The sequence below is a fragment of the Brachyhypopomus gauderio genome, chromosome 8 (genome assembly GCF_052324685.1).
Source record: "Brachyhypopomus gauderio isolate BG-103 chromosome 8, BGAUD_0.2, whole genome shotgun sequence".
In the NCBI taxonomy this organism is placed as follows: domain Eukaryota; kingdom Metazoa; phylum Chordata; class Actinopteri; order Gymnotiformes; family Hypopomidae; genus Brachyhypopomus; species Brachyhypopomus gauderio.
The window spans coordinates 23,625,968-23,638,850 of NC_135218.1; the positions used below are offsets into that span (position 1 = coordinate 23,625,968).

General features: G+C 43.8%; 2 protein-coding genes across 2 annotated transcripts in view; one reads left to right on the forward strand and one right to left on the reverse strand.

Annotated features, from left to right (window-relative positions):
• The first annotated feature begins 1,995 nt into the window (after positions 1-1,995).
• Positions 1,996-10,543, forward strand: cyp27a2 (cytochrome P450 family 27 subfamily A member 2). The gene is made up of 9 exons (XM_077015669.1): positions 1,996-2,631; positions 2,816-3,006; positions 3,231-3,430; positions 5,092-5,289; positions 5,507-5,670; positions 6,497-6,663; positions 7,824-7,905; positions 8,666-8,872; positions 10,169-10,543. Exons 1-9 carry the CDS (start codon positions 2,401-2,403, stop codon positions 10,283-10,285), a joined length of 1,557 nt encoding a protein of 518 aa, XP_076871784.1. The 5' UTR covers positions 1,996-2,400; the 3' UTR covers positions 10,286-10,543.
• Positions 10,544-11,823: 1,280 nt separating this feature from the next.
• The window catches only part of kalrnb (kalirin RhoGEF kinase b), a 70,175-nt gene continuing 69,115 nt past the window's right edge, over positions 11,824-12,883 (reverse strand). Inside the window, 1 exon segment of the mRNA XM_077015665.1 lies at positions 11,824-12,883. This exon segment is cut by the window's right edge and continues 259 nt beyond it. The gene's annotated coding sequence lies outside the window, so the exon portion shown is untranslated.

Here is a 12,883-nt window from a genome sequence, read left to right on the forward strand (position 1 = left end):
CCCCCTGGTGGAGACCAGGTAGAAAAAGTGTGGAATGAAAATGCTGGGACTCCTAGTGCCAAAGCTATGAGGAGCATCTTCAGTGACCTGATTTTTTTTTTTTTTAGTTTATTTATATAGCACTTTTCGCAGACAGTCACAAAGTGCTTTACACTGGAGGAACTGTATAAGTACATAGGTTAGAAGGGTAAATAAAATTATACAGAATGCATGAACAGGATGTACAATATTAGCATAATAAATGCTATAATACCAGTTGAATGCCTGCTTAAAAGGTGTGTCAAGTTGTTTTTTAAAAGATTCCATAGAGTCAGCTGACCTCAAAGCCAAAGTGAGTGAGTTCCAGAGATTGGGTGCTATGACCTCGAAGGCCCGATCACCTCGTGTTTTATGCCAGGTGCGTGGAACAATCAAGAGGTTGGCTTCAGAAGACCTTAGTACCCTCCGAGGTGCATGACCGTGTAGGAGGTCACTAAGGTAGCATGGCGCCTGACCCCTTAATGATTTAAAAGCCAGTAAAAGAATCTTAAAATGAACTCTCTGTTCCACCGGCAGCCAGTGAAGCCTCGGTTTTAGCAGCATTTAGCTGGAGTGATTTGCTAGAGGCCCAGTCTTTGATTGCATTGACACAATTTATGAGCCTAACAAGGCAATTTATTTCACCCGGTGCAAAAAACACATATAACTGGATGTCATCAGCAAAAATGTGGTACAAGATGTTACAACTCCCAATTAGCTGACCCAGGGGCAATAAATAAAGTGAAAAAAGCAATGGCCCCAACACTGATCCCTGTGGAACCCCACAGTACAGAGCGACAGTGTGCAACCTATTGTCGTTGGAGGACACTGAAAAACTCCTCCCCTCAAGATAACAAACCATTTGAGGGCTGGTCCAGTGATTCCAACCCAGTCCCTTAGCCTGTCAATCAGTATGGCATGATTGACGTGTCGAAAGCAGGGGTCAAGCACAGAACATTTTCCAGCATCAGTAGCCATCAGTAAGTCATTTTGAACTTTAACAAGAGCAGACTCTGTAGAGTGCTGCTTTCGAAAACCTGACTGGACGTTGTCATACACCTCATATTTGTCCAGGGTAGCAGTCAACTGGTTCGCTACTACCTTCTCCAGGTTTTTGGCTATAAAAGGTAAATTTGAGATCGGTCTAAAATTACTGAGTTCTTCTGCATCTGCGTTTTCTTCCTAATCCTCTTTGGTCCTGTTCCAATCGTTCAAACGTCTCCTTGCACTGCACAATCAGCTTGGCCTCCATTTCCCCTTTTACTCGCGGGCTCGTGTAATAAGGCCGTTATTACAGATTCCAGTTGCTTCAGTAGGTCGCCGGCTTCGTTCACCAGTTAGTGCATTTATTCCGTGCTCAACAGTGCTGGCGGTCCGCCTATTGTTGATTTAACACTGACATTGTACAACGTTCACACATTGTACACGTGTTCATCCCTTTATCTGTGTGTCTGCTGCTTGGTTACAACCTTTCCTCCTCTCCCACTGTCTCTCTTGTACTTTCCCATTGGCTGGTTAAAGTGGAAGGCTGTGGAATCTGATTGGCTGACTGAAGTGGAAGACCATAAGTGACTGGTGATGGTATCACAATGTTATTACAAACAGGAAAGGCTGCTTCTCCTTTAACGTTTGAATTTTGACATCTTTTTAACGGGGCTGGTGTTGAAAATACTTTTTTATTTAAATAAAGTTACAAATAATGCATCAAAATGTATGTGTAAATGAATAGACGCAAATGTAAATATAATTATTGCATTTGAATCTGAATTTTGAGCTCAAAGTGTATAAGTGGAACATGTAAATGCAAATTCAGGATTACATTGCCATGTTGATTACATTGCTACACTTCAATCTTGAGACTGATTTGCTAAATTTCCTGACACCCGTGTGTTATGAAATCTGTTCTCCCACAACTGTTACGGAACACTTGAGGACTGAATAAATGTATAATCCTGTTAATGAACCACGTCTAGAGGCAATATCTAAACCTTAACACTAGCATACTGCGCTTTATTACACCACATCTATTTTGGGAAAGAGGCGAACATTCGTGGTAATGTGGTGAAGGAGCAACGCCTCCACCCTCCCTCAGTGGGCTGTGTGGTGAAGGAGCACCGCCACCCACCCTCACTTCGCTGTTTACTTGGAGCTGTAACCCAGACTTGACTTGGTTTACGTCAAATAAACCAACATCGGAAGAAATCAAAACACGACTTGCAAGAAACAGTTTATTTAAGAGTCCTTGCCTTAATTTACGGACGCTGGAAGGTCTGTACTACCGTATATAGACCTCTGTGGGCGTGCGGTCTGCAGTGTTATCGGACAGGTCCATAAGTTTTCACGCATACGCGACCGGTCGGGACGTCCGTAACCCGCTTCATCATGACCGCCTGTGCGGGGTTTAGACCCGCCCGTCTCGCCGCTCACGGACGGAAAACCGCAGTTTGTATAGCGAGAAGATTAAAGTCACAAACCAGCGACTTAAATCAGCAGAATGTCGCAGCACTGACGGGGAAATTAAAGACCGTCCACGACCTGCCTGGACCCAACTTGGCCACCACGGTTTACTTTCTTTTTGTAAAGGGTTACGCAGATAAAAGCCACGCGTTGCAGGTTAGTTCAAAACTCTTTATGCTTCTTGTGTGGAAGAAAAACGTTTTATTGAAACTGGGCCTGCTGTGCATCATTACAGAATCAGACTTTTTCTCCTTGTAAAATCAGTATAGACTCTAATGGCGTCGTCGTATGGTGTAGAAGAGATACATGTTGTTTCAGGTCCGGTACCGTTGTTGTGTAGGTGGAACACAAACGTCTTTACGGGCCGATCTGGCGCTCCCGGTTCGGTCCGTTCGACATCATTAACGTTGCGACGGCGGAGCTGATCGCTCAGGTGATCCGCCAGGAGGGACGGTACCCGGTGCGCACCGAACTTCCCCACTGGAAGGAGTACCGAGACCTGAGGGGTCAAGCTTACGGTCTTCACGTCGAGTCGGTCTTGTTCACCATCATTTCCCTTGTGTGGCAACATGTGACAGTGAATTAAAGTAGTATAAAAGTGTTGTGTGATATTTAACTCAGAAATTTGACAAAGCACCACTTTAATTCTGATAAATTTGATAAGCTCTTATTTTACATGAACTCAACGCACTGTGTAACCGGTCAGTACGCCAACCTGAGGGTGTCTGAACATCAGACGCTCCTGTGTCCCTCAGCACGGGCGAGAACTGGTCACGCATGCGCAGTGCCCTCAACCCCAAGATGCTGAAGCTGCGCGAGGTGGCCACGTACGTGCCCGTGATCAACGACGTCGTAACGGACCTGCTGCACAGGCTGGAGCGCCTGCGCATGCGCAGCCCCGACAAGGCCACCGTTTCGGACCTGCCCGCTGAACTCTACAAGTTCGGCTTTGAAGGTCAGGGCGGGTGAAGGGGGTTTTTTACAGGCCTCTCGTTTGTTTAAAGGGGGGCATTTTCACTATCTTTGGTTATGGAGGGAAAATATAATGAAATTCATTTATAAACTTTTGCCAACCTGACCAAATCCTTTCTGAAGGTATCGCTGGGGGTTTAGGATTGCCCAAGGTATCTTCTTTAGTGAAGCTTTTGGTCTTCTGAAAGCAGTCAACGTCCTTAAAGCATTTAAAACGCACGTTCGCAAACAGCAATACTTGATAGCACAGAAGTTGATTAGCCTTTTCTGAACCCAGCGGTACAATCTTTTCCCGTAGTGATGTAGGTAGCACTTGTGTCATGTTTAATGGCTGGAATGATTTTCCGTTTAGTTGAAACTTTTCTCCTTTAGTCTTTGGATTGTTGGCCAGTGTTATTAGCCAAGAGGTACAGGAAACCCTGCAGAGATCAGTTCACCACAAATGAACACTCTCACCAAATAACAAATGGCTTTAAGCCCAGTCCATATAATTGGTGCTTTAAAGAGACATATGCAGAAAACATGCAATAAGTTATAAAGGCAGTTAATGTACTATTTTCAACCCAACAGTTATTCACCATCAAAATATATTAGGTTGCAGTTTGGGTCACCCTGTCTGGGTGGAGTTTCCATGTTCTCTCCGTATCACAACAGATTTCCTCTGTGGTCTCTGGTTCCTCCCACCTTCCAAGAAAATGGTGGTTGAGTTATTCGGTTACTCTAAATTGTTCTGGTGTGAGTGTGTGTTAGTGTGTGTCCTCTTGTCCAGTGTTTGTTCCTCTGTTCTGGGTGTTCTGGTGTGAGTGTGTGTTATTGTGTGTCCTCTTGTCCAGTGTTTGACGTTCTGTCCTGGGTGTTCTGGTGTGAGTGTGTGTTATTGTGTGTCCTCTTGTCCAGTGTTTGTTCCTCTGTTCTGGGTTTTCTGGTGTAAGTGTGTGTTATTGTGTGTCCTCTTGTCCAGTGTTTGTTCCTCTGTTCTGGGTTTTCTGGTGTAAGTGTGTGTTATTGTGTGTCCTCTTGTCCAGTGTTTGTTCCTCTGTTCTGGGTGTTCTAGTGTAAGTGTGTGTTATTGTGTGTCCTCTTGTCCAGTGTTTGACGTTCTGTCCTGGGTGTTTTATTCCCTTCTTGTCCCTTGACTCAACACAGTCCCCAGGGGGCTGTGGCTTCTGTTTGAGAGCATGCAGACTGAGATAGGCTGTCGCTTCTCACTGGTGTGTGTGTGTGTGTGTGTGTTTGTGTGTGTGTGTGTGTGTGTTGTGACAGAAATTATGTCATTCTTGATTAGGTCATGTCATTTAGATTACAAGAGACGTTATTATGAACGTTATGATTTAGTACATGTCATTCTGATTAAGTAGAAGGACTACAATAATGAAGTAGTGTGTTTCAGTGTAATCATGTTTAGTTCATATTATGCATGTGTGTGCTATACGTGACCCAGGTCAGGGAGAGTGCTGAGGGTAAGAGCACTCTGTTAACTGGTAGTCACCAGTCTCCATACTTGGGTCATTTACTGTACATGTAACTAGTACTGTATACATATTACTGGACACAATGTCTTATAATTTTCTGTCTTTGTCAGGGCACATTGTCAGAAATGACTATAATGCCGTCAGTCAATACAGACCAGTCGTGTGTGTACAGGTATCACATCTGTCCTGTTCGAGACACGTCTGGGCTGTCTGCAGGACGAGATTCCCCAGGACACACTGCGCTTCATCACGGCCGTCAGCAACATGCTGACCCTGTCTGAAACCGTCCTCTTCCTCCCTCGCTGGACGCGGACAGTCTTCCCCTTCTGGACGCGCTTTGTCCAGGCCTGGGACGACCTCTATGACGTGGGTACGCTGGATCATTGAATTCATGTCTCGGTGGTGAAAGAGCTCTGATATTTAGTTATGACCGTATAATAGTGCTTGTAGTAGTGCTGACGTGTTTGCGCTCAATAAGGTATTTCTCAGTATGGTATTCTTTGCGAGAACATAGACCTAAATCCCCTTTTTCCTGTTGTGAAGTAACATGGGAAAAGCTGAATGTCTCCTCCCGTGTGCTGGTCCAGCCCGGCGTTTGATTGACAGGAAGGTGAAGCAGATGGAGGAGCAGATGGAGCGAGGGGAGAGGGTGGATGGGACCTACCTCACCTCCCTTCTCTCCTCTAACAAGATCTCCCTCGAGGAAATCTACATCACCATCACAGAGCTGCTCCTGGGAGGCGTGGACACGGTAAGTGCACCTGTGTGTGTGTGTGTGTGTGTGTGTGTGTGTTTGTGTGTGTGTGTCTGTGTGTGTGTGAGTGTGTGTCTGTGTGTGTGTGTGTCTGTGTGTGTGTGTGTGTGTGTGTGTCTGTGTGTGTGTGTGTGTCTGTGTGTGTGTGTGTGTGTGTGTGTGTGTGTGTGTGTGTGTGTGTGTGTGTGTGTGTGTGTGTGTGTACGTGCTGACATTCTGCTTAACTGTAGAAAAAACAAATATCCAACCACACGAAGACCCAAAGCTGGATAGTCAGCATTCTTGATGTTTGTCTCAGCCTGCGAGCATTTTGTGCTTAATGTAGCATGTACAACTCAAAATCAAAAACATGGAGGTTACGTGGAAATTGGCTGCGCTAAAAATTGTCCTGTTTCCTTTTAAAAGTATGTTGTGTGCAATTGACTGCCGTTTCTCAATGGCGTGTGGAATGGATGTAAAAGCTGGCGCCCTCGTGTGGTGCACAAGTGTAAATGCGACCGCCACAGGATCGTTTATGCGAGACTGATTTGCCGGTCACATTGAAAACCCACCAACCGATGGGTGCATCTGCAATCACGTTCTACTTATACAGGCAATAAACCCCCAGTAATAAAGGGAATACACCTCCAGTTATTGAAGGATAGAACTTCCAGTTATACAGGAAATTCACTTTGAGCAATTCAGGGAATACACAGAAGCACAAAAATGGAGGATTCAAGTTTACTCATAACAGTCATTAGGAACCAAAACAGATGTATGTGGTTGTGATTCAGGATACGAAAAGGGGTTTGTATGTCTGTATTATTCTTCATCCCTCCCTCAGACATCGAACACCTTGTCCTGGACATTGTATCACCTCGCTGGAGATCAGGACATGCAGAAGCGTCTCTACCAGGAGGTGGTGTCCATCTGTCCCCAGAGGGAGCCGCCCACCACGGAGCACCTGAGCAAGATGCCCTACCTGAAAGCCGTCATCAAGGAGACACTCAGGTACACGGGTGTGGACTGAGTGCTAAGACGTTGAACTTGGGCTGATACCAGCGTTTAGTGCAGAACCAGCTCAGCTCTTTACTGACATCATCATTCAAGGGTCAAAGTGCAATGCTTAAGCCTCCTGTGGAAATCCAGAAAAAAATCTGATATGAGATACTGATAAAAATAAACACAATAAAGACGCAAAGGCATGTCCCTAGGCTGAGAGAATCCCCATTCAGGTAGTCACACGTTCAAACCTTCGGTTAATGGTTACACCACAGAAGAGACACCAGCAGTCACACACTCACCTTTCACATTCCTTCAAGGAAAGAGGAACCTGTTCCATACCTCACCCCGCTTTGATTATATGATAAACTTGTTTGTCAGATGCAAGTTCAGTCATGTTTTAAGTTGGAATGTTGTGACTACAAATACGTAGCAGATATTATCTGGTCACCACAACCTATAATACAGAGTGTCTAGACCAGTATTCTAGTTAAACAGAATCTGGAACTCTGATCTACTGTACGGGCTAGGATGACTGCATGAGAGCATGACAAAGAACCTTCAGAATTCGCTCTGGATAAGAGCATCTGCTGAATGCTGAGAATGTCTCTGTGTTGCATAAGTAATGCCTGATTGTTTGAGTGCGGTTTGAGTGCTGTTTGACAGCAGTGCTTTGTGTTCGGCCCCTTTTGTGCTAGTCGAGTCAGGTTGAGGTCTTCAGAGGGGCTTTGTTTACCACGTGATGTGTCCTTTAACAATGAGATGTTGATAAAGTTTGAAGGACCTGATTTCTCTACCTGGTCTTCTGCTTTGTTGCTCTGAGATCATCATACCTACTCATGCACAGTTCCAACATCTAACACACCCGATCCTGCTAATCGGTGCCGTCTCAGAACTATGACCGAGTGTATCGGGTTTTAGAGCTGAACTCTGCAGGAATGTAGAACCTTCTGGTAGAAATAGTGGAGGCAGATCAGATGATGAGCTAATCTGTTGTTTTGAGCCTTGCTCTATTTGGACGTATTTCACGTTGCTTGACTACCACGTTGTCAAAAGCTTTTTGTAAACAACTGCAGTTTGTTGTGGTGTGTGTTGTTTGCTCTGGTGTTGTTGTTCTTCTGACCCTTTGGATGATTTGTCCTTAACAAACTTACACCGTGTGTCTGCAGGTTGTACCCAGTAGTGTCTGGCAATGGCCGTTTCACTGTGGACAACGAAGTTGTCGTGGGTGATTACTGGTTCCCAAAGAAGGTAAGACCAGCAACAGACCAGTTGCTCCTAATGAGTCCACAATTTCTTCATAAACCACCTACAAGCAGAACAGGTGCGTCACGTACCTGTCACGTGTGCCACATGCCTGTCACGTGTGCCACATACCTGTCACGTGTGCCACATGCCTGTCACGTGTGCCACATACCTGTCACGTGTGCCACATGCCTGTCACGTGTGCCACATACTTGTCACGTGTGCCACATGCCTGTCACGTGTGCCACATACTTGTCACGTGTGCCACATACCTGTCACGTGTGCCACATGCCTGTCACGTGTGCCACATACTTGTCACGTGCATCACATACCTGTCATGTGCATCACACACCTGTCACGTGTGTCATATACCTGTCACGTGTGCCACATGCCTGTCACGTGTGCCACATGCCTGTCACGTGTGCCACATACTTGTCACGTGCATCACATACCTGTCATGTGCATCACACACCTGTCACGTGTGTCATATACCTGTCACGTGTGCCACATGCCTGTCACATGCGTCACATATCTGTCACGTGCGTCACATAACTGTCACGTGCGTCACATACCTGTCACGTGCGTCACATACCTGTCACGTGCGACACATACCTGTCACGTGTGCCACACGCCTGTCACGTGTACCATGTACCTGTCACGTGGGCCACATGACTGTCACGTGCATCACATACCTGTCACGTGTGCCACATACATGTCACGTGTGCCACATGCCTGTCACGTGCCCCATGCCTTCTGTTCTTCTCAGACGCAGTTTCACCTGTGCCACTACGCGGTCAGTCACGATAAGGACGAGTTCCCAGAGGCGGAGCGCTTCTTCCCAGACCGCTGGCTGAGGGGCGGGGCCTCCTACTCTAAGCACCACCCCTACAGCTCCATCCCGTTCGGCGTGGGAGTGCGTGCCTGTGTGGGGAAGAGGGTGGCAGAGCTGGAGATGTACACCGCCCTGTCCAGGGTGAGTTTCACACATGGAGGGTTTCACATGCAGAGGGCTTCACACGCGGAAGGGTTCACACGCGGAGGGCCTCACACGCGGAGGGTTTCACATGGGGAGGGTTTCACACGCAGAGGGTTTCACACGCAGAGGGTTTCACACGCAGCTTCATACGCAATACACACCACATTCCTTTTCTATAGCAATGTGCATAACAATTATGCAATGAAAAGCAAAACCTTTAAAACAATACTTTATGTTGTTGGACTTTTTTTATTAAAAGACAATATACAGGGCACATAAAAATGAGGCATTGAATTAGTGTCAGAGTTGAATACATTTCACCTTGAATTGTAATCAAGGCACAGCTATAGTTAGAATAGCCACGGTAACGACCCCTAAAATGAGGACAAGCCCCTCCCGAAGGACGATGTATGGGGGTGTGTGACACTACAACACACTACATTCAGATTGAGAACTGTAGTCATGTTTCTTTCTTTTTTGACATTTGTATACTCTTGCATACCATCCAATTGATTAGAATATGTAGTTTATGTGGCTGGCCGGTGGATCAGGTGTGATCTGTTTAATCAATGGGGTAGAAGGTCTGGGCCTTGACACTCGTGACCCAGTGGTGTGCTAAAACAGGACCAACACAGGTATGCACAGGTGTCCTGCTAGACGATGGTCAGGGACCTGCAGAACTTGACAGAACCAGACGTCTGGATGCTTCAATTATGCTGCACGAGATCACGTTTAAATAGCGATGTGCACCTAGTCGTGTGTCAGAAATTGTGAAGTAAATGTTTTTAACATGGCTGCCTCTGTGTCAGGAACACACTTAATAGAGTTTCTTCATCTCGTTAGCTACACTTCAGAAAAAAATCACCATTAGAAATATTGTTTTAATATAATAATAATAATAATATTAGAATATTGTTTGCTACTACTGGGTGGTAAAAATGCCTGATTGATCCTTTAAACTTTAAGTACCAAGTTACAGTACACTGGACTGATTTGAATAATGAGTTATATTTGTGTGTTTCCTTTCGGAGAATCAGTGTAAACTCTTGATTTGTCATGTTTCTTTATATGCAGTTTTTTTTGCCAGCACAAGACCTTTTATTAAGTCCCACATATTTTAATCATATTTAATATTTGAATTATTAAGTAAAGGTGGAAATGAACAAACACACTTTAAACTAGTTTTGCTGTTCTGTTGCTTCTAGCTTTAGTTGTTTTGTTTGTTTTTGGAGTATAAATAGTGTTAACAGTATTCTCTTCCGTTGGTGAACCCTCCTCACCTTTCTTGTGCAGCTGATGCAGCACTATGAGGTCCGGCCACTAGATGGCGCCCCCGTCGTACAGCCCAAAACCAGGACCCTTCTCATTCCCTCTCAGCCTATCAACTTACGCTTCCTCCCCCGGGCCTGAGGGTAGAGCTGCTTACCAAAACAACAGGAAAGTACCATGAAGATGTTCCTGAAGATCCACCGATTTAAATGTATTCAACTGTATTGTTTGTGCTATTACACGCAAATACCAATGTCAGCTGCATTAAGCACATTTTGCTACTAAACACAAATCGATGACATCATTAATATGTCACTTTGTAAACAAATGTAATTAAAATCTAAAATTTCAATTTTAATTAAATTTTAATCTATTAAAACTACATCATTGTTGCTGTAATTGGTCTGCATTTGTTCTTGTGGTTTCTGCTCTTCTCTCCTTAGTTACATTCTCTCATGAGAAAAGGTGAATTAGCTTGTGGAATAATGTATATTTAATTTTAAGGATTCTGTCATACATATACTTCAACAATAATATAAAAAAGAAAAAAGAAAACTAGCTCTGACAGAAAAATGATAATCGCACATTTGATGAGATGGCGGGTCGTTGTGGTAGTGCAGTATAGCCCAGGTTAGAACGTTAAGCACTGTGACTTTTACTGACTTTTTCCTCACACGATTATCGTGTGGAATAGAAACGCATTACAGGGGCACATGTCCCATTAAATTGGGTATCATGATGTCCTGTTGACCTCCATTTCAATCATATACGCCTCTCAGAAATGCAGTGATTACAGTGAACACGGCGACCTGCACAGTGGCAAACGGACAATGTGCTGAAATGAAAAGACCCATCACACGGATTTAACATTGGCCTGAGCTGTAAACAGAAAGGTAATACGTGTGAATTTGTATTTAACAAAATGCTGAATTCATGTTAATACTGAATACAAATGCCATGAAATGCAGTCAGCTCACAACTATATTAATTCACTAGCAAAGCGGAGGGTAGTCGTAAATGAATAAATACAAATAGATAAATAAATAAATACATAAATACGTTTGAAATAAAGAGTCTCTAGCCTGCCTCTTGCAGTAGGACCCCAGAATTTTGCCAATGACTGCATTGCATTGTGGGGGCATTGAAAAAGCCAAAACCAAAGTCATCTCTCAGCACATGAACTTGAGGCAATGCAATTTCCATACAATAAATAAAAGATCTGTGAGTTGAAAATTTCTGTGTTCTGCTGAAAATTGAAATCGGGCCAGGATGAACCAAACACTTACATACGTAGGACATTCCTGCCTCATTCTTCACGTGTCAGCACTTCTCTCTGCAGGACAGAAATTAATTTCACAGGCCCTGCAGCACTAACTACCCTAAATAACATTTGAAACTTCAAAACGTAATAAGCCTACATCTTCATCAGTGCCACTGACCAACCTGACTCAAAGACCTTAAAGTATAAACAGTAAACAAACCAAATGGTGAAGATGAAAAACTGCCAGATTTAATATATAGCACGTTCCAGAGATTAACACGTGAGATTCCAGAGACTAACACGCGAGATTCCAGAGATTAACACGTGAGATTCCAGAGATTAACACGCGAGATTCCAGAGATTAACACATGAGATTCCAGAGATTAACACGTGAAATTCCAGAGATTAACACATGAAATTCCTGCTGGCTTTTATTCTTTTTTTTTCTGTTCACATAAAGTTCTGCAGGAGACCCCTGCACCTGTGAGGTCACCGACCCCGCTGAAGCAGAAACAAACGATTATAAAGGTCTTTCATCGACAACACTGACTTGAACTAATTTCAGTAAACATTTTGTCCCGGTATGATCTAGATGATTCATACGTACTAAATCTGAAGATGCTAAATGTAAAAATAACCGTCCGACCGAGGGAGCAGTGAGACCTAGTGTAATTGATCTGATCCTTGAAGAGGTGCGTAGCTAAGACGCCCTCTGGTATGTTTCTATCATGGCAATGTCAAAAATATTATGTACAAATTTAAAATAATACAGAATAATACATTTAAAATTCTTAGTTACATTAAAGGTACAATGATGAGCATCGTGAGTATCGTGATATTGCACAACCTGGCGTCTTTGCCAAACGTTTGTATTTGAAAAGTGCAGAATATTTTTCTACAGGAGATTGAATCGAGTAAAAAAAAGACTTAAATGCCATATTTCATATCTGTAAATCATAACGAAGATTTTTTTTAAAGCCTTTAAAAAAAGAATCTTAACACAACAAAATATAGCACACAGTGTGCAAACAACTTGGCATAGAGAAGAGAGACTGAGCTGCTTGAAGGGAGTGGTACATTCCAGCGTGATGGAGGATGTCGATGGAAAACAGCAGAACACCAACATTCAAAAACATCCACACTTAATGCACTAACAATTTCACCTCGAATTCCTCTCTATACAACACAATCTTTATTATTGTTATTATTAATATAATATATTTCATTACTTTCTTTTTTGTTTGTTTGTTTTTACCCATATCAACAATAGGAAATGACGTCACATCCAAGTTTAACTTGGCGTGCGTCTTCAGTTCATAACAGTACTGCAGTAGGAGGTGGGACAGGTAGACTTCCTGTTTGCTTAGCCAATAAGAACTCAACAAGAGTAAGACTGGTGTGTCTTCCTGGTCCATAAGGTCCACTGATGTACAACTGAAAGGTGAATGCTGATTGGTGAGTGGCAACCATAGGACCTT